Source organism: Bos mutus, chromosome 3 (genome assembly GCF_027580195.1).
Source record: "Bos mutus isolate GX-2022 chromosome 3, NWIPB_WYAK_1.1, whole genome shotgun sequence".
In the NCBI taxonomy this organism is placed as follows: Eukaryota; Metazoa; Chordata; class Mammalia; order Artiodactyla; family Bovidae; genus Bos; species Bos mutus.
The window spans coordinates 23,605,040-23,627,678 of NC_091619.1; the positions used below are offsets into that span (position 1 = coordinate 23,605,040).

At 39.5% G+C, this 22,639-nt stretch overlaps 1 protein-coding gene across 5 annotated transcripts in view; it reads left to right on the forward strand.

Annotated features, from left to right (window-relative positions):
- SPAG17 (sperm associated antigen 17) overlaps positions 1-22,639 on the forward strand; it is a 254,867-nt gene that overhangs the window by 137,817 nt on the left and 94,411 nt on the right. For all 5 annotated transcript variants that reach the window (XR_011463620.1, XM_070367411.1, XM_070367415.1 and 2 more), the window contains 6 exons: positions 1,046-1,143; positions 5,950-6,189; positions 7,599-7,710; positions 10,468-10,626; positions 11,967-12,080; positions 21,427-21,602. Coding sequence is in view for 4 of the 5 variants with exons in the window: in XM_070367411.1 (XP_070223512.1) it covers positions 1,046-1,143; positions 5,950-6,189; positions 7,599-7,710; positions 10,468-10,626; positions 11,967-12,080; positions 21,427-21,602 (899 nt within the window). In the remaining variant the exon portion in view is untranslated. The remainder of the gene's footprint in view (positions 1-1,045; positions 1,144-5,949; positions 6,190-7,598; positions 7,711-10,467; positions 10,627-11,966; positions 12,081-21,426; positions 21,603-22,639) is intronic.

A 22,639-nucleotide genomic window follows, 5' to 3' on the forward strand; every position in this document is an offset into this window, starting at 1 on the left:
GTTGCATCAATATACAGTTTTGTTTTTGTTATTTTCATGGTGTTGATGCTGTCAAGCAGAGAGAAGAAGGTGATGAAAAGAAAAAGGACACTTGATCAATGAATGAAATGTTGATGTAATTCATCTGGAAAATAAAGATATTTTACTGGGTTCAGACAAAGGGAATGAACTCTGTGTAATTACTATTCATTATTTCTGGTAACTAAGTTGAGAGTGATTTCCTATAAAGAAGCAAAACTATATAATTTCCTAAGTTTTTGCAACCTCTATAAAGTACCAGAGGAATTTGTGCTTGGCTTGATTCTAAGATAAAACTTGGCAAACCAAGTCAACGATTCACCTTTCACCAAAATGGTTCCATAATCTGTCCATCAGTTCAGCCTTCCTCCAGGTGGGCAGCACAGGACAGCACCAAGTAATTCGAATACTCGATGGGACTATATAAGACAGGTAGGGCTGCCCTTACAGTTGTATCTAGGTCACGCTTATCTGCTAGTACCAAGGATTGTGGGTTGACTGCCTTTTCTTTATTCTGCTTCTGAGCAGAACCGAAAGCTCAACAATTATCTGGGTGTCTGTGGACCAAATTCAGAAAATGGTCGATTTGAAATCAGAGTTGGAATGCACCTGGTAGGTATTACATTCTGTTTGAGGCCTCTCAAGTCAGGACAGATGTAAATCTTCACCACAAAATAACTGTAATGGCAAGAGGAGGTCTTCAGTATGGAAGGAAAAGATAAATTTGTCCTGTGTGGTTTTAAGGGGTTAAATTAGGATTAATTAGATTAAAACTCTAGTGAAAGTCCAGCTCAATAAAAGCTTCAGAATCTCAACACATTGAGAATGGAATGTACTGCCTCCACTGATGGCGAGTCGTTCATCCCTAAAAGATTTCATTTCTACTTCAGATGTCCACTCTAGAGATGACAAAAAAAAAAAAAGAATTCAGATATGAGTGAATAGGGCTCTCCTACAACTCAGATGTTTGGTCCTTCTATGAAAATTAGAGAGTTTTACCAAGAAGTTTAATTTTCTCTGGTTATAGGTAACAAAGGAATGAGCAAGACAGAAATATCAGATCAAGAAAAAGACAAAGAAAAAGAGAAGGAAAAGATTAATTTTATTTTAGAAGGCTCTCTCAAGGTAATCCAAAGAAAGAAATATGACATTGACAAATTACAGGTTCAAAATTATTTTGTTCTAGAGCATTTGTGTAAGTATCACAGGAAATGATCTTTTTGCTAAACTCTCAGATAATTGAATCTTCAAGGAAATAACAGTCTCTCCACCAAGCTCACTCCTCCACCAGATGATAAACCTTTAGGGAACTCTGCCAAAATCCAGAGCAGTGCCCCTTGTTCATAGTTGGTATTCTTGCTGCTTCTGTGGCAGTGGTTTGTTTTTGTTTGCATTTTTATTGGGATTTTTAATCACAAAAGTAATACATGCTTTTACAAGAAATCTTAACCTGGCTGGCCTAAGCTCCTGAAATCAGAAACAGTAAAAGTTTGGTTTGTTCTATGCTCATACAAGCATGCATGCACAAATGTAAAGAAAGTTTTCATGTTTGGTTTTGGTTTAGGTTTGATATATATATATTTTTTTAACTCTGCCAGATACTTTTTTCTCTTATCAATACATCCTGAATATCACTTCCAGACAGTATCGAGAGATCTAACTTATCTTCATAGCATTATATTAGTGTATGATTTGGATGTACCTTAATTTATAAAACAATTTCCTTATTAATAAATGCCCATTTTTTATATACAGAAACACTCAACTTTTATCTGGTCAAATCAATCATTTTGGGCCAAAATTTAGGAGACACTGCCAGATTTTGGCAAGGATGTGAAGTAAAGCAAACTCTCCTATACTGCTGAAGTATAAGTTGGTACTTTCACTTTGGAAAATTGGGCATAACTACTAAGGTTAGGCATACGATTTCTTTTGAACCTAATAATTTCACTCCTAAGTACATACCTGATATACTTATGCATGCACGGGTGCACCAAGACATACGGACACAATTGTTCTTGCGGTGTTGTTTTTAACTCTCCCAAACTGGAAACAATTCAAATATCCATCAATAGAAAGTCTAGAATGGTTTACTCATGTGATGAAATACTATGCAGCTCTGGAAATGGCCTATAGCTTACAGAAGTATGTATGAATCTCACAAACATCATAGTAAGAAAAAGAAGAGAAAGTTAAAAGACTATATATTGATACATTATATAAGATTTCACTTATAGAAAATTTTAAATGGCAAAGTGCCAGAGTCCAGCCCCGGCTGATCCAGGGTATTCGAAGTGGGGACGGTGTCGGCGAGGATCAGGATACAATAGCTTCAATTAGATATTAATTAGAGATGTAAAGAGTAATAGAATGAGGATAGCTCAGCAGGAAAATTCAGTGGAGAAAAGAGGCTGAGTAGCTTGGTTTACGCGGGAGACCAATAAAACTTCAAGACAAGAAGCTTGCACCACTTACGTAGGCCGCAGGTGTCCTTCCGTTCTCCCGAAGGAGAGGAGACACTGAGGCCTCCCTGGTCGGATCTTAGAAGCCCAGGCATAATTAGTAAGCATGGCGGGTTCTGCGCTCCAGATGGAGACTCAGCCCGAGTGAGAGAGAGAGTGACATGGGGAGACCAGTATTTCGAGAAACTGATCCCAATTCTTTATTTTCCATGGTCTATTTTTATACACTGAGATGTTATGCAAAAGTCACGCGGGGTCAGCAGTCCTGACTTTTATCAACGTCAGGTGCTTCATACAAATATATACAGAGGTCTTAGAGGTGTTACATCATCTTCTGGCCAGGGGGCCTGCTGACAATTTATGACCCTCTCCTTGTGACAGCAGTCAGTCAACCAGGACACTTATTTCTCCAGGGGTGATTATTCCTAAAACAGACACCACCCAAATAAAGTTACATTCCTATAGGGTGCGGGTATAGTGGGTTTTAGTTAAGGAAAGAATTTACTTAGCCTAAGGTCTAACGTGATTAATATCAAAGGTTAATACTTATTTCTTCTATATATTCATTAATGTGTGTAAGGGCAGGGGATATGGAGACTTAGCAACAAGCATTGGCTCAACAAATGAAAAACCCTTCACCAATACAATTTCTAATCAGCCCATTATACTTATACTAATAGTTTTCTAACTTTTCTAAGGAACCTGTTTTTAGAAGGTTTAAAGCATCTCATGCCTCTCATGGTTGGGAGGCTGTGAGCAATCACATGTGGCCGGACAAGCCTGTCAGGCAGGCTAGAGAACCTTCAGAGGAGTTTGTAGGTTAAAACACTCTTGTCACGCCCAGGAGTTTTTATTAACTGGAGCTCTAAGTTAACTCCTTCTCCGAAAGAGGTGGTGGGGGACAGCCCCCCGTAAAGTCAGAGGTGTAGATGAGCACAAAGTAGTAAAGTAGGCAGGCTCTGGTTGTGGGGGTAGATGCTCGAGGAGTTCCAGGGGGACTCCTGAGGCTCGATCCCACCTTTGTGTATGTCGAGCCTCCTTCCTCATGACCTTTGCCACGGGCCGAGTGCCTCACTCTGGCCCCCAACAGCAAAGCTTAAAGCTAATGTATTAAAAACTAGGATGATGGTTGCCTTTGGGGCAGTCAAGTGGGTAGTAGTTGAGGAGAATGAAGGGGGCTCCTGGGGAGCTAGAGATCATCTATTGCTTGACCTGGTGGTACTTTTACAGGAGTGCTTACATACATGCATCAGGCGCTCTGTCATGTCTGACTCTTTGTGACCCCATGGACTGTAGCCTGCCAGGCTCCTCTGTCCATGGAATTTTTCAGGCAAGAATACTGGAGTGGGTTGCCATTTTCATCCTCCAGGGGATCTTTCTGACCCAGGGATCAAAACTGCATCTTCTCCTGCATTGCAGGCAGATTCTTTACCTGCTAAGCCATCAGGGAAGCCCACAGTAGTGCTTCAGTTCAGTTCAGTTCAGTCGCTCAGTCGTGTCCGCCTCTTTGCGACCCCATGAATCGCAGCACGCCAGGCCTCCCTGTCCATCACCAACTCCCGGAGTTCATTCAAACTCACGTCCATCGAGTCAGTGATGTCATCCAGCCATCTCATCCTCTGGCATCCCCTTCTCCTCCTGCCCCCAATCCCTCCCAGCATCAGAGTCTTTTCCAATGAGTCAACTCTTCGTATGAGGTGGCCAAAGTACTGGAGTTTCAGCTTTAGCATCATTCCTTCTTGGTGGTAATTCATTCAGATGTTCACTTAGGATTTGTGCTCTTTTTGAATGTATGGTACTGCTGCTGCTGTGTCACTTCAATGTATGCTATAGCTTATCAAAAAAAAAAAGTTTTTTAAATATCTGTCATTTTTAAAAATGTTTTTAGGACTTCTATGCTTTTGATTCCATCAGGTTGATTCTACCCTGAGTTTATGTTAATTTTCATCCACTCTCTTAGAATATTTTCATAGATATGCTTTTCATATTCAGAGATCATTAGAAATGATCTGAAATACGTTTTTGTAGTGTAATGTAAGTGTCTTAATTTTTCTTTGCCCAGATGGACTGTCATTTCACTAGTACCATTTGATTAAATGTAATATTAATGCCCACCTCTTAAACTAAATTGGAATGTTGATATGTCACATATTAGGTACCCATTTTTAAATCTATTTTTAAAAATCCCTATAAAATGATAAAAGACATATTCTAAGCTCTTCTGAACACTGGAGTGTTTAGTGTTTGTGTCCTTTGAAATTCATATGCTGAAAATCTAATCACAATGTGAAGGTATTTTAATCCATTTTTGAATGCTGAATCCTGTTTCAGTCACCCACTTATTTATTCCTATACAAGTACCATACTATTTTAATTACATTAGCTTTGTGGTAAGCTTATACATTGGGTAGGCAGGAATTGATTTCCCCATCTCCATCAGTGTGCAGTTACCCTCAAAATGTTGTTGGTTAATATTGGAGAGCCTCCCTGGCTTCTTGGTATTAATGGTAAAGATAAATTACATGGCAAAATATATGTTTGCTGCTTATACTAAATTTTAAAGTACCTGTTGGTATTGAAACTAATATCTCTTGGGGCTTTTTCCTTTATTTAGGAGATACATTGAATTATGGGGATTGATTTAACAGTATGAATAACCTTTGCATTTCTAAAACAAACTTCCCTTCAGCTTTTCCTAAAGTTTAGTCCTTATCCTACAAAACCACATATGCCATAATTGCTTAAATATCTCTGGAAGAGGAGAGAGTTAAAATATGTATGTTTTTGTTCCATCCTAACTGATCTTTGGCAGTAGAACCTAGGAATTTTAATTTTTAGTAAGCTCCTGGGTCCATCTTTATGTACATTATTGATGAAAATTATAACACCAGTTTTTCATGGCATATTATTATTTTAATAAATAACTAGATTTGACCTGATAGTATTTTATCTAAAATTTTTGTGTCTAAGATGATTGAAATTATAGGCTTTTATATTGTTTTTAGCATGCATCACTATTAAGGTTATGTTGGCTTTTTAAATTTAGTTGATACACAGTATTATATGTTATATTACAATGATGATTTAATACCTTATCATTTTTGAAATACATTATGTTAGGAATGTTTCTTTGAACATCTAGTCTATCATATTGCCGGTTATTTAGAACCTAAATTGGGGATTTGACTCATGTGGAAAATATAGGAGGCAGGGAAACCAGCTAAGAGGCTGATGCAGTAGTTCAGGTTAAAGATAAAAAGAAACCTGAAGTTAAAGAAAAAACTGCAACAGAGGTGAGTGAAGAAGCTGCAGTGAGAGAATCAAGGATTGTATGACAGTCTCTAGTTCAGTATTTTGATCCATCAGAGACATAGCTTATAAAAATTCACGTAAAATGGTCTCCAAAGTGAACCTGAATGGGATCAAATTTGTTTCAAAATCCTGTTAAATGTTTTAAATGTGTTTACAGGCCTGGAAAGAAGAACAAGATCGGTTAGCTGAAGAGGAACGCTTAAAGGAAGAAAAAAAAGCAGAAAAGAAGAGTAAGGAGGCTGTTAAAAAGAAAGGCAAGGAAAAAGTAGAAAAAGAAGATAGTAAGATTTTCAAGAAAAAATCTTTTATAAAGGAGAAGTTGAAAGAAGAGCAAATGAAGATCCTGGAAGTAACAGAGGAGCCCCTCCAGGAACCAGAACCTGAGAGAGTTTACCCGGTAGAATCAATTTTCTAAAAAGCCCCTTTGGGTTATTCCTAATTGTTTGGGGGAAAACTCAGCTTCGGTGGAAACAAGGTTTTCAGTCTTCACTGCCGTCAGAGAGGCCCTGGGGTTTCTGCCAGTTTGGGTGATCTCACACCTGCAATCCACCCTCTGATACCTGGAACCTTCCTTGCAGCCAACTGGCAAGACAGCAACACCCTCAGGCCAGTTTTTCTTGAGTGCCATGAAGCTAGTTTTCTAGATGGAATTTTGGCACAAAAGCATTCATTTAGGTATATGTAAATAAGCAACTGTGATAGGTCAAAATGTTACCAAACCGAACTTGGGTCCACTTACCCACACACAGTAAAGCCAAGCTACTGACAGCGGGTTGTTGTGAAGGAAAGTGCAGCATTTATCGCAGGGTGCCAAGCAGAGAGTCCTGGACTCAAAGTAGCTGACTCCCCAGTGGGTTTCAGGAAAGCAGATATAAAGGCCAAGTGAGGGAGGGGAGTCCCAGGCTACATGATCAGCTGTGCACAATTCTCTAGTTGATGGCGAGGTAATAGGTCTTAGGGGTAACAGAGTCACAGGGATTAACATTATCAATCCTTAGATATCAATAGGTCTGGGGGCTACTGTGCTTATTGTCATCAAGTCATTAATTTCTTCCATTTAGTGGGAGTTTTAGCATCTATAAAACAACTCAGGAAGTGTGCATGAGATACTATTATCTAGGTACTAAGAGGAGCTAAAGCAGAGGATTTGAGGGAGGCAGTCTCTCCTGAGAAGGCCTCATAGGGTCCTGAGCACACAGAGGTTGGTTTTATCTGACTTAGATGACTGGACTTGCTGGGGGCATTGGGTTGTCTCTCTGTAGGCACCCACATTTCTTGCCTATAGCTTTTACCTTTCCCAGTCTCTCCCTCAAGCAGTTTTATGAGAAAAACATAATGGGCAAAAATGAGGGGAAAAGTAATAGTCCTCATCCTTTCTAGTTACTACTCTGAGCCAGTTGTTCTCAAGCTTTAGTATGTAATCAGTGTCACTTGGAGCTATATTAGCCACAAAGTTGGAAAAGTCTTTAACACATGACCTTCTAAAGTGTAAAGTTAAAAAAAAAAAAGTGTAAAGTTATTAATATTCCTCAATATATCAGTTCACATTAAACAGAAAGTTAATAGCCAATGAAAGAAATTGGTTTCTCTTCCTATGGTATTATGAAGATAACCCAATGAATAGAGTTTAAAATCATGAGATAAAGAGGCCAAAGATAAGATGGACACTGGCCTCTGAGTCTAAAAAGTAATAGACAAATCCTTTAGCAAAAATAAGGCTTATGGCAACTTGAAGTGGCTCACACAGATGACCTAATCTTTGTCAATGGCCATTCCACATTCAAAGCATGATGTTTTCTCTTCTAGTTTCATGGATACAACATGGGAGAAATACCCGTGCAAATCTCAGGAACAAATTATTATCTGTATCCTTCTGACGGAGGGCAAATTGAAGTAGAAAAGACAACATTTGAAAAAGGTACCATTTGACAGCAGCTGGTTAATGGCTTGGAAGATATTAGCCCATTTCAGATCACTGTGGGGGCTTGTCCTCCTGACTGTGATGGGTGAGAGTAGTGATGTGCCCCCAGTAGCTCATATATGCACCACGTTTGCCATCTTCAGACTTCACTCTTTTCTGTTATAATAGCCTCTGCAAGGCACAGGCTGCCTCGAGGTTAGCGGGACATACTAAGACAAACGTTCCATGATATGAAAATATTGCTATAGGATTGGAAAATAATAGTAACTGCAATAAACTAATCATTACTTAATAATGTTAATTACAACAGACAGTGTTATCTCAGAAACCAAGCACATACTGTAAATTTAGAGCCAATTCCTGGTTTGGTCTTCTGGAGCACAGAGCTTGGGGCCCTGCCTCTGATATCCAGTTATTTTAGATATAGAGTAATTGCCTCTGGATTCAGAAGTCATTAGGTGAGAGGGGATCTTGCAGAATGAATTGAGGCAGACCTAGGCATGTCCTAGGAAAAGGACATACATTGTTCCCCGAAAGGGAAGAGCAGATCTGGGCTCTAGGAAACTTATCAAGGATATCTCGTAGAGCTTCTCTTTTTACTGTGCTTTAAAGATTTCTTAGGATGGGTTTGAGGACCTGGGCTTTATTTAAACAACTTATCATCTTGTAGGGAGCAATGGTTGCTGAGAGCTGGGAAGACTCAGTGGGAGGGAATGTGAGAAGGATCCTGTTTAATGTCCACAAGATTATGCAACCCAACAAGGGCCACCAAGGCTGCTCCCACCTACGCTCTGCCTATGACACCAGCCACCCCTTCTCACCTCCTACCCTTCCTCCACCTGCCATTCCTCTCTTAGTTTTCCTTCCTCCCTCCCTTCCTTGTCATCAAATGACCATAATTTAATGAGGAAATTATTACAAGAGTGAGAATGCTACTCCCTATGTGGAATCATGGCTCAAGCATCATTAGGTAGTAATTGCCACATCAAACAAAAGATCATACTAATGATTTTTAAAATAAAAAGGCCTGAAAGTTATTCAAATTATTTAAAGAATGGTTGTGATACAACTTCTATCAAATGCCAGACTTTTTACTATATAAAATTTGTTTATTTAAAACATGAAAGGGATTTTTATTATAGATGTTGTTTAGTTGCTAAGTCATTTCCAACTCTTGCGACCCCATGGGTTGTAGCCGACCAGGCTCCTCATTTCCCAAGCAAGAATACTAGAACGGGTTGCTATTTCCTTCTCTCATTAATAGATTGATATACATATGTATTTATATTACCATATGTTTCAGTATTTAGTATTTTGAATATCATCCCTAGGTGTAGAGTATAATTAGTGATAAAGATGAAACTCAGAATCACATAACTGAGAAGAGCACTAGACTCTAGTTTTATAATGTTATGTTCTGTTTTCAGTAACTGTTCTTCACTCATCAATATTTTCATATGCATATAATGTATGGAGAAATGTGAAAGTGGGCTTCCCTGACAGCTCAGTTAGTAAAGAATCCTTCTGCAATGCAGGAGACCCTGGTTCAATTCCTGGATTGGGAAGATCTGCTGGAGAAGGGATAGGCTACCCACTCCAGTATTCTTGGGCTTCCCTTGTGGCTCAGCTGGTTAAAGAATCTGCCTGCAATGCAGGAGACCTGAGTTCAATCCCTAGGAGAAGGGATAGGCTATCCTTTCCAGTATTCTGTCCTGGAGAATTCCATGGACTGTTTAACGTATATAAGTTTCAGATAGTTCATATGCTATCTGAAAGTATACTATTTTCATCTTAATCCTATCAATTTTGAAAGATGATCATTCAATGAAAGTTGAAAAGCCTGGGTGAAAAAAAAAAAAGAAAAAAGCTGAAAGAGGAAAGAAGGAATGAGTCAAGACACTGGAAGAAAGAATATGTTTGGGAAATTCTTCAGAGGGTAAAGCATCTGCCTGCAATGCAGGTAGACCTGGGTTCGATCCCTGGGTCAGGAAGATCCTCTGGAGAAGGAAATGGCAACCCACTCCAGTACCTTTGCCTGGAAAATCCCGTGGACAGAGGAGCCCTGTAGGCTACAGTCCATGGGGTCTCAAAGAGTCGGACACGACTGAGTGATTTCACTTTCACTATGCGTTCTTAATAACAGCTACTGTAACTAACATTCATGCAGTTCTTTGTAAACTGCAAAATCTTTTCACATTAACCCTCGCACGTGATTGATCATAAAGTTGAGTATAGATGAGGAGCCTGGCGGGCTACAGTCCATAGGGTTGCAAAGAGTCAGACATGACTGAAGAGCGACTTAGCACACACATAACCTTAGCTCAGCCAATGTATTCTCCCTTCTGTAATTTGATTTTAGGTGTGAGCAGAAAATCTGAAAACATTTCCCTGATCCACCTGCTATTTCTTCCTGGAATCCTACCATTACTTTATTCCTTTAGGTATCTTTTTTTTTTTTTTTTTTTTTTTTAATTTATTTTTTTAATTTTATTTTATTTTTAAACTTTACAAAATTGTATTAGTTTTGCCAAATATCGAAATGAATCCGCCACAGGTATACATGTGTTCCCCATCCTGAACCCTCCTCCCTCCTTCCTTTAGGTATCTTTTTATAAAAATGGCGATATCCCTAGGTATATCCCGCCCTGGCTTACATTCTATTATGTAAATTGGCTGCATTATTTCGAGGTTTTATTACAGAGTTTAATGGGGCATCACCATCAGCCCACTTTCTATCCCATGATTCTTCCCCAGGTCCAACATTTATCAAAGTGAAAGTGAAAAAGGACAAGCACAACTTTTTAATTCACTTAAGAGACCCTAGGAAAATTGTGGAAAAGGAGGAAAAAGAAGGGGATTATCTTTCAGAAGATGAGAAAGAAGAGAGAGAAAGAGAGCAAAACTTTGAAGCAGGTAAACAGCTGCGTCTCTGTGGCAGTGTATCAGTACTTCAATAGGTCAACCGCATCCACCTAGCAGAAACACAGGTATCCCCGGCTGGTAGCATGTGTGATTTTTCCAGATGATAACTGAAGTGTTTTGCTATCTTCTATATATACATTTTCCGTAATATAATGTGTATACATAACACATTGTATACATAACTGATCTATAGTGGGTTGCTTCCTTGGTTTTGCCTCCTCTGGGAACCCAGCTTTTGATTCCAGCTGACATGCAGGCTACCTCGCCTAGCTATGTTTATGCAGTTACACTGAGTTTGCAGTATCCATCCTGGCATGAATTTTATTTTATGCACTATACCATGTGCAGTCTCTGGGAGTCAGGTCCTCATTAATAAACTCCTACTTGAAGGCTTGGCTTCTCTTCAATGTTGATTGCAAATGATGGGGTTTTTATCTGTGCTCTTATCACTTCATTCTCCCTGTAGTCTCAGGTTTCTCAAGTTGCAAGGACAAAAAAAAAATCCTAAATTTGAACATGAGCGTCTCTACCTGCTTGTAGGTGAGAGTTCCAAATGGATGTCCATTAATCATACACCATGAAACTTCCTAATTACACCATTTAACGTCTCCAGGCACCTTTGACTGGAGAAATCAATTGCTTCTCACCCAGTGTGGGTTATACCTGCAAACGAAGATGAGTTAATTAATAAAATGCTTTAAACACAAGTTAATAATAAGTAATAAGATCAGTAACTAAATCTTGCTAACAAATTTAGTTACGGTCTCAGTACTTTCTAAATTCAAGGTAAGAATACAGTGTTTGACAAGTATGAATGTACCCAAGAACATTTTAGTTTTAAAAATAAAGAAATTTTAATGACTTTCCTGTGTTTTGCCAGATATAAAAATACATGGTTTAGTATAAAAATTAGGAAATATAGGAATATTTTTAAAAGATGACAGTTGCCCGTAAGTCTACCACCCTAGAAGTAACCACTATTCACAGTATGTTTCTTTCTTTCTTTATCATGATGTGAAAGTGAAAGTTGCTCAGTCGTGTCCGACTCTTTTCGACTCCATGGACTCTACAATCTGTGGAATTCTCCAGGCCAGAATACTGGAATGGGTAGCCTTTCCCTTCTCCAAGGAATAATGAGCAGTTTCCTATTCATTAAATATACAATTTTTCAATGATTTCATAATAATTCATTGGTGTATATTTATATATATAATTTACTTAATCATATCCTTGTTTTAAACATATTTAGATGATTTCCACTTCTCACTGAATTTTCCTTACTTTTTTTTTTGATAAAACAGAAATGTCCTTGATTCAATTTTATCTTTTAGAAGGATCAAATGCAGAGAATAAAGCTGTCAGCAAGTTTGGATCTTTTTCTGCCACCTTGGAAAATGGAATCTGCCTCTCAATAAGTTACTATGGATCAAGTGGATCAGCACCAGGTGAATTAAACACAACAGAAAGGATAAATGTCCCGTGACCAAGGGCAGCTGCCCATCTTCCATCTGCTCACTTGTTGATAAACATGGTCTGATTTATTGCCCCTCATTTCCTGAGCAGTGGGAATATTGTGTGTGTACATATATATGTGTATGTACACATATAATCTTTCACACATAGAAAATAACAGTGGTTTGGCATTTTAAACAGCATTGATCATACGTATAATCTCCCATATAACCACATATACATACATATGAGTTATCTTTGTGAACTAGCCCATGAAAATCAGTCTGTTAGGTGGTGACAAAACCAGCATGATTGGCTGAGGAATCCTCTTGATTTTCTTCAGAATAATATTTCTCTGAATCCTGTGTTTGTGGAACTTCTCACTGTGCCTCAGAACATTAGTCTTAAAGGAGCCATTCACTAAACATCTTGAAGGATTTGTTTACCCTACTCTCAATAAACAAATTCTCCAACTGGAAGCTATTTCCTTACAAACCGCAAAATAACCTGTCACTTTACCAAGAACCAATTAGGAGAACTTGTGGGTTCTCAGGCATTTTATAGGGATCTATCCACAAGATGTTAAAAAAAAAAAAAAAGCTTTATAAAATCAAAAGGTAATCCTGATGTTGTGCTTCCTTACACTATGTGGGAATCTCTGTGATCAATTATCTGCCTGACCATGTAGATCCATTTCTCTAGAGACAGGATTCCTATGGATCATTAATCCACGTTTCTTACCTTTAGTCCCTTAGTGAATTAAATTTGTTAGTACTTTTGCTTTTGTTTGGGTTTTGACCTTGAACTTTGCATTTTGATTTATTTTTAATCCGTTTGGAGAAGTCATTTGGTGCCTAGCAAATTATGTATTAAAATCCATGATCACATACAATCACTAACCACACCCCTTCTGAACAAGGTTATCAATTTTTTACATTAAGATATTTACATTCTACTCTCTATCAACTATACTGCTATTTCTGAAGTTATTTCCTTATTCTCAATGAATCCTTAAATTCATATGTAATCTTTCTGTTTAATACAGATGTTCCTCGTTTTAGGTTATAGATATTGCATTTGAAAATGTTTATAGAGTAGATAAGAAGTATTGTTTTAGTTTCTGTAGATTTTTTAAAAGTTGAAGGCATGGGTCTTTGTAAAAAAAAATATTATAAATTCCTTAAGGACGTATACAATATTAATATTTAAGAACATTTATCTACTAATGGCTAAACAAATTTTCAACTCAAGTCTCCCATCTTAATTCAATATACACAGCTCTCTGGAGCTTATTCATTTTGCTTAAATGAAATTTTATGCCCACTGATGATGATACTACTTTATGCTTCCAATTTCCTTCTCTCCCCAGGCCCTGGCAACCACCATTCTACTCTTCAATTCTGTGAATTCAGCTATTTTAGATACTCACATAAACGAAATCAGGCAGTGTTTGTCTTTTTGTGACTGGCTAGGGCTTCCCTGATAGCTCAGTTGGTAAAGAATCCACCTGCAATGCAGGAGACCCTGGTTGATTCCTGGGTTCGGAAGATCCCCTAGAGAAGGGATAGGTTACCCACTCCAGTATTCCTGGACTTCCCTTGTGGCTAAGCTGGAAAAAAAAAATCAACCCACAATTCAGGAAACCTGGGTTTGATCCCTGGGTTGGGAAGATCCCCTGGAGATGGGAAAGGCTACCCACTCCAGTATTCTGGCCTAGAGAATTCCATGGACTGTATAGTCCATGGGGTCGCAAAGAGTCAGACACGACTGAGCGACTTTCACTTTATGTCACTTAGCATAATGTGCTCAAGGATCATCCACAGTGTTGCACGTTACCGAATGTCCTTCTTTTTAAAGACTGAATGGTGTTCCATTGTAAGTACACATCACACTCGAACCATTCATCTGTCAATGGGCCTTTTGTATTATCTCCACAACTTGGCTCCCCTATGCTTTTTGTGCCTTTCAGTTCCTTGATGATCCATGTTATCTCTTATTGCCCATGCTGTGCCCCTTGCTCAGAACTCTTCCTCTTGCCATATATACCACCACTTTCAACAGTGAACTTTCTCCCATGCTTCAGGACTCAGTTTACAGGTTACTTGCTCTAAGAAATGCTTCACTCATGTGAACTGAGTCTTTGGAAGTGAGTGGAACTTGCTTAGGCAAAGAATCAAAGGAAGGGAATTCTATACCAGGAGCAGCATATGCAAAATCTTAGTAATATAAAAGTGTGGCACATTTGTAGAAAAACAATTGCACAGTATAGTCAGGCCTCCATATCCCATATCCATGGGTTCTGTATTCATAGATTTGACCAACCTCAGGTTTAAAATATTCTTTAAAAAAATTCAAGAAAATTTCAAAGAGCAAAACTTTGCTCCCAAATTGGCCATATGCCGAGCACTGTGCTGAAGTCAGGTGAATGATGGGATGTGTAGGCCCTCCCTACTGTGACCTCCCGCCATATCACAGATCCACAGTCTCTCCAGTGCTCATTGTGTGAGCATTGTTCTTCTGGCATTTTGCTTGTTTGCTACACATGTTATGTGTGTATACTTGGTTTCTGTGACAAATAGTTCCCAGTAGCAATTAAGTGGTCAAAGCAATCCCACAAAGGCCAAGAGGGGGCACAAAATGCTATCTCTCAACAATAAAATATAAACCTTTAGTTTTTTTTTCTTTAATTTTATTTTATTTTTAAACTTTACAATATTGTATTAGTTTTGCCAAACATCAAAATGAATCCGCCACAGGTATACCCGTGCTCCCCATCCTGAACCCTCCTCCCTCCCCATACCCTCCCTCTGGGTCGTCCCAGTGCACCAGCCCCAAGCATCCAGTATCGTGCATCGAACTGGACTGGCAACTCGTTTCATACATGATACTCTACATGTTTCAATGCCATTCTCCCAAATCTCCCCACCCTCTCCCTCTCCCTCTTCGACAGAGTCCATAAGACTGTTCTATACATCAGTGTCTCTTTTGCTGTCTCGTACACAGGGTTATTGTTACCATCTTTCTAAATTCCATATATATGTGTTAGTATACTGTATTGGTGTTTTTCTTTTTGGCTTACTTCACTCTGTATAATAGGCTCCAGTTTCATCCACCTCATTAGAACTGATTCAAATGTATTCTTTTTAATGGCTGAGTAATACTCCATTGTGTATATGTACCATAGCTTTCTTATCCATTCATCTGCTGATGGGCATCTAGGTTGCTTCCATGTCCTGGCTATTATAAACAGGGCTGCGATGAACATTGGGGTACATGTGTCTCTTTCCCTTCTGGTTTCCTCAGTGTGTATGCCCATCAGTGGGATTGCTGGATCATAGGGCAGTTCTATTTCCAGTTTTTTAAGGAATCTCCACACTGTTCTCCATAGTGGCTGTACTAGTTTGCATTCCCACCAACAGTGTAAGAGGGTTCCCTTTTCTCCACACCCTCTCCAGCATTTATTGCTTGTAGACTTTTGGATCGCAGCCATTCTGACTGGTGTGAAATGGTACCTCATTGTGGTTTTGATTTGCATTTCTCTGATAATGAGTGATGTTGAGCATCTTTTCATGTGTTTGTTAGCCATCTGTATGTCTTCTTTGGAGAAATGTCTATTTAGTTCTTTGGTCCATTTTTTGATTGGGTCATTTATTTTTCTGGAGTTGAGCTGTAGGAGTTGCTTGTATATTTTTGAGATTAGTTGGTTGTCAGTTGCTTCATTTGCTATTATTTTCTCCCATTCTGAAGGCTGCCTTTTCACCTTGCTAATAGTTTCCTTTGTTGTGCAGAAGCTTTTAAGTTTAATTAGGTCCCATTTGTTTATTTTTGCTTTTATTTCCAATATTCTGGGAGGTGGGTCATAGAGGATCCTGCTGTGATGTATGTTGGAGAGTGTTTTGCCTATGTTCTCCTCTAGGAGTTTTATAGTTTCTGGTCTTACATTTAGATCTTTAATCCATTTTGAGTTTATTTTTGTGTATGGTGTTAGAAAGTGTTCTAGTTTCATTGTTTTACAAGTGGTTGACCAGTTTTCCCAGCACCACTTGTTAAAGAGATTGTCTTTAATCCATTGTATATTCCTGCCTCCTTTGTCAAAAATAAGGTGTCCATATGTGCATGGATTTATCTCTGGGCTTTCTATTTTGTTCCATTGATCTATATTTCTGTCTTTGTGCCAGTACCATACTGTCTTGATAACTGTGGTTCTGTAATAGAGCCTGAAGTCAGGTGGGTTGATTCCTCCAGTTCCCTTCTTCTTTTTCAAGATAGATCTTTTAAAAAGTGACAAGTGCCTTGCTGAAGTGGGCTGTAAGGTCACTAAGAACAAATGCAACATTCTCACAGTAATGCAGAAAGAAGCTGAAATTCATAGAAGTGTTAGATCTGCCCCTACAATGGCAAAAATGGTCTCTCTGGTTCATGCCAAAGTGCTTGCAAAGACAGAAAGCATTTTGTGTGTAGCTAAGGGCCATGGCGTGAAGCATGTCCCTGGGGGTAGCGAAATTATGGATGAAAGAGCACATAGCCTCTGTGAGCAGTGCTGTGGGGAGGTGAGGAGATCAAGAGGAAGGGGCTTCAGGGTCTTAAGAGATGGCTGCTTAGGTAGTAGAGTGTTAAAGGTCCCTCAAAAAACTTAAAGGTCATGGAACAATCAACATCAGCCGATGCCAAAGCAGCATTGGTGTTTCCAGAAGACCTCGAGAAACTCACAGAAGAGAAAGTTCACTTTCCAGAGCAAGCCTTCAGTTGTGACAAAACAGGCTTATTCTGGAAGAAGATGCCCAATCGTATCTACATCTGTAACAGTGCCAGGTAAACCCTGGGGTTCAAGGCCTAGAAAGTTCACCTTACTCTGGGGCTATGCGGCCATACAGCAGGTAACATGATCAAGCCTAGTCCATAAGCAAACAACTCCTGGGCCAGAAGAACAAGAACAAAAATTGTCTGCCTGTGCTCTGGCCGCACAACAGGAAAGTTTGGGGGACAGAAGTCTTGTTCTTGGAGTGGTCCCTCCAAGGCTTCATTCTTGAAGCGAAGAAATACCTCGAAGAGAAGGGGCTGCCATTCAAGGGGTTCCTCTTAATTGGCAATGCTCCCAACCAACTGAATTTCTCTGCCTCATTGACAAGAAAGTGGAAGTGATGTTCCTGCCTCCTAGTGCTGCATCACTGCTGAAAGAAAGTGTGAAAGTGAAGTTGCTCAGTCATGTCCAACTCTTTGTGACCCCATGGACTGTAGCCTACCAGGGTCCTCCATCCATGGGATTTTCCAGGCAAGAGTACTGGAGTGGTTGCCATTACAGCCACTCAATCAAGGCATCATCAAGGACATTAAGACAACTTACATCCACCTTACCTTGGGGGAGATTCATGCTGTCCTTGGTGCTAACCTGGACTGCAGCATCATGGATTTACGGAAGAGCTCCACAGTTGCGGTTTGAACTGTGTTTATTGCAGAGTCTGTAGGTACCCTGAAGCCTGAGACAATCAGTGCATGTTTGAAGCCATTATGGAATGAGGTGGTTGATGGTTTCAACAACTCCCCCACTATTGATGTAGAAATCATCAAATATCTCAAATATCTGAATATCTCGAATGTTGAAGGGAAGATGGGGGGGGGTGCCTCCTCTGACATGGTCTAGAATGATGTCGAAGAACGTATAGAAGAAGATAAAAGAATCCTTAGCAACAAGGAACTCAAAGATCTGCTGAAGTCTTCTGCAGATCTGTGATGATGCAGAAAATTTAGAGGAAGCAGAGCCATCAATTTGAACACTTGAAAAAATGGCATTGACTTTTCAATAGGTGCAAGTGTTAAAGGATGTGATCCACAAATACAATCGTTTTTTGGACTGAAGCCTCTGTGTCACCCAAGGTATAACAGCAGACCTATAACCACTGCAAGACTTGTTTGATGATACATAGAGAAGGAATAAACAGCTTCCTCTAGCAATGATTCTAACTAAAGCATCTGCAGTTGTGAAGCCTAGACCTTCAACACTTGAAGATCCTCAGCCTTCAACCTCCAGAGATCCTGACATTAGTGTTACTGAGCCTCCTCCAAAGTGTCAGTGTCTGCAACTGGAACTCAGTTATCTGGACTGAATACCTTCTGACATCCTGTCATAAGGCTTAACTCAGCCTGATGCCTCGCCACTTACCAACAGGGCCACACACCTCATCAACTCACCACATTGGTACCATAGACACGATATAGCGATCATCATCATAGTCATCATCATCATCATCCAAGGGAATCGAGAGAAGAACCAGGGTTATGGGGAGTGTTAGCACCGTGTGTATGTGTGTGTGAGAGAGAGAGGAAGAGAGAGAATGAATAAATAGTTTCTCTATAATTATATTTTCTATATATACTTGTATTTTAATATTTTTTGCATCATTAAATAAAAGCAATCTGTAACTGTTGAAAGAAAAGGTTACATTGTTGATGTGTACCATACAGTTAAGCCTATGATGGTTGCATAGTTGTGACTATACTGAACATAAACGTACTTTTTTCCCTTGTCATTTTTCTCTAAATGATACAGTATAATAATTTTGTACACAGCATTTACATTGTATTAAGTATTGTAAGTAATCTTTAAATGATTTAAAGTATATGGGAAAATATCCACGTGCTTAGTCACTCAGTTGTGTCTGACTCTTTGCAACCCCCATGGACAATAGTCTGCCAGACTCCTCTGTCCGTGGGATTCTCCAGGCAAGAATACTGGAGTGGATTGCCATGCCCTCTCCCAGGGGATCTTCCCTACCCAGGGATCAAACCTAGGTCTCCCGCATGGCAGGCAGATTCTTTACTGTCTGAGCCATCAGGGAAACCCAAAGGTTAGGAATATTCTGGATGGGATGTATCCAGTAAGTTTTTATATTGTTATTAGCCCAAGAATACTGGAGTGGGTAGCCTATCCCTTCTCCAGGGGATCTTCCCAACCCGTGGATCAAATCAGGGTCCCCTGCATTGCAGGTGGATTCTTTACCAGCTGAGCTACCAGGGAAACCCCAAAATGGCCTTAAACACTGCCAAATGTAGATGATTTTTCAATTAAAGGGAAAGAATATCAACACTTCAACAGCCTGTGCTCAGGCTCACAGGCAGCAGATTCCTTCACATACCAAGAGGATTGGGTGTTGAAATGGACAGTGTGAAAGACCCCAGCCTCCTGATCTTACACCTCTCTATGCAAATAAATACTATACCATTTTATATGGGACTTGAGCATCCACGGAATTTTGGCAACCCATGAGGGTGTCCTGGAACCAACCCCTGTGGAGTTGAAGGATGACCATATAAAGTACAGCTTGTATGAAATGTTTAGTATCAAATGCCCTTCTTCTAGGTTCCCACAGTGCTCTGTGCTTTTGCTAACACAGGCTTAACATGCAACAGTGAACACCTGAGGCTCTCTTGATCTGAATTGCCATTTCAAGTTCCTGTTGTGTCTTTCATCACTGGTTACCCAATTCGTGGTGCATAGTAATAGGTACTCAGCAAATATTTGCTGATTGAGTAAAAGGATGGGGATGAGAGGGAGGAGTTTCCAGCTGCGTCCAACTAGGTGCCATTCACTGCTGATATTCCATACTTCCTATGAGTCAGGCATCTGGTTACATCTACTCAGAGAACTTGTTGTCTAATGGGAAGAGAAACCATAAATACTTAGATAACTGCATAAGTGCTAAAAATTATATATAAACCTAGTACTGGGGACAGCCAAAAAATACTTGAGAGAGAAGGTATATAGCACCTGAGATAGGACTTTATAGCTGAGTAGGAACTATCCAAAGGAACAAGGAAGGGAAATTCTGGACAGTAAGAACCATTGGTATAAATATACAGCTGTGTAAAAGCATGGCCTCTTTATAGAAAGATGAGAAGTTGAGTGTGACTAGAATGGAAATGGATGAGCATTGGGTGTCCTTTAAGATTAGTGAGCACTGGAGGTTTTTAAGTAAGAAAAAGAAAATGATATGAAAGATTTTATTTAACATAATTATAGTGATAGTTTGGAAATACACCGAGGCAGTGGTATTAGGAAACTGCTACCAAAAAAGCAAGAGAATAAGAATTTGAATTAAGGTGGTAGGAATGGATATGAGAGGCATGATATGAGAGCAATATCTGAGGGCTCTGTGAACGGCTGGATGTGTGGGTGAGTCAAAAAGAGAAAATGCAAATGATCTCAATGTCTAACTTGAGAAACAAAGTACATAATTGATCATGACATTGACTGAGGTTGAGAACATAGGAAGGAGGGTTATCTGCTTGGAAGAATAGAGGCTTATTGATTTTGAAATATCTCCAGTACCACAAGCAGAGGGGTGATATCTAAAAGCAGTTGGAAATACAGATCTGGAGCTAGATATGTAAACTTTGGAGGTATTAGCATGTAGATGACAGCTGGAGCCCCAGTAGTGAGCAAGATACTCAGCTCTAATACAGATAATAAAGGTTGTCAGCCCTGACTTATCACCATCACATGTGGTGTTTCACAACTATAAATGCCTGGGCCTCCTCCCCAGAGAGTCTAACTCAGTAGGTCAAGGTGGGAGTCTGAGAATTTTTTTTAAATTCTGTAAATAATTATTATGGGCAACCAGGATTGAGAATATCTGTTGTGTGATGAGAAGAGGAGTGAAAACCTGGGACTACCAACTTTCAACAACAGGAAGAGTTAGTAAAGGAGACTGAGGAAAAATGACCAGAGAGATAAGATGATATCCAGGTGGGGGTGTTACTCAGGAACCCAGGAAATATAACTCAAGACGTAAGGGAGGCTCAGAAGTTTCTGACATAATTCCTCCATGGATTGCCTCTCCTTTCACAATTCTGCATTAAAATCCAGAATAAAATCAGTCTTCTGCAAGAAAACTTATTTTATCATGTCAGCTAGAAATTATTCTTTTCTAAATTTCCTTGTTTGTATCACTTATTATGTTCCTAAGGTCTGTCTTTCCCTTTATTGTTCACTGCTCCACACGTTTACATATAAGAATCTATCAATAAATATTTCTCAAATAAATGAAGAGATGGTTACTGCCCTATCATTAGGAGTTTACAATCTAGATGGGGATGGAAGAACGTGTGAAATAATGACTCAATCAAATGTGTCAAAGTATTAAGGGCCTCAAATTTTTAAACTACGATTTTGATCTTCAAATCAACTACATTACCCCCTGAAACCTATACAATTGATAAATGCTACTAGCAAGGTAAAAATTGTCAAATTGTATAAATATTTGAGATGTAAATTTTATTTAACAAATATATCAAATATAAATGTCTAATTTGCTTGCTTTTTTCCTCTTTCTCTTATTATAGAGGATAAGGATCCTAACTTGGAATCTATGTTGAATATCCCATCAGTACATACTCCAACAGTAATTCCTGTTATAGTGAGTATTCCTCAAGGCAAAGGAAAAGGGAAAACAAAAGGCAAAGAAAAACCCAAAGAATCTCTTAAAGAAGAGGAGCACCCAAAAGAAGAAGAGAAAAAGGTAAGTGGACCTTGCCATGGATTCCCAGATTCTGCTTCTGACTCATTGTTAACTTTTTTAAGATCATGATTTATGCCAATAGTGTTCTTACAGTGCATATATTTCACTGTTCAGATTAACACTCCTTGTACTTTCTATTTTAAATGGACAAAAGAGGCCTGCACACAGGAGTTGAATTCCCACACTGGGAGACATGTTGTCAGTCATCTACAAACTGTCTCAGGTCACTCATTCCAAACTTAGAATAACTAATTCAACCATTTCCCCACATTGGATCTTGGAGGTTCTTTGCTTTAGGATTATAAAGTTCCTACCATTCCTTATTTTTAATACTTCATTTAGTTCCATTGAGATAAACAACAATTGGAAGAGGAGGATCTTTAACTAAATAGTGGAAACACTTCTATTTGGTAGATTTGGACTTAGATATTGATGAGCTTTAGCTTACCAGGTGGCGCTAGTGGTAAAGAACCTGCCTGCCAATGCGGGAGGTGCAAGAGACATGGGATCGATCCCTGGGCCAGGAAGATCCTCTGAAGTAGGGAATGGCAACCCAATCCAGTATTCTTGCCTGGAAAATTCCATGGACAGAGGACCCTGGCGGGCTACAGTCCATGGGGCCACACAGAGTTGGACATGACTGAGCAACTGGGCAATTGATGTGCTTGGAATTCAGCAAGACTAAAGGACAATCCTGAATACTAAAGGGCTTCCCTGGTGGCTCAGAGGGTAAAGCGTCTGCCTGAAATGCAGGAGACCTGGATTCGATCCCTGGGTCAGGAAGATCCCCTGGAGAAGGGAATGGCAACCCACTCAAGTACTCTTGCCTGGAAAATCCCATGGACAGAGAAGCCTGGTGGGCTACAGTCCATGGGACCGCAAAGAGTTGGACATGACTGAGCAACTGGGCAATTGATGTGTTTGGAATTCAGCAAGACTAAAGGACAATCCACTTCAAGTTAAAGAGGGATGGTACAGGGAGGGAGGAGGAAGGAGGGTTCAGGATGGGGAACACTTGTACACAGATTCATGCTGAT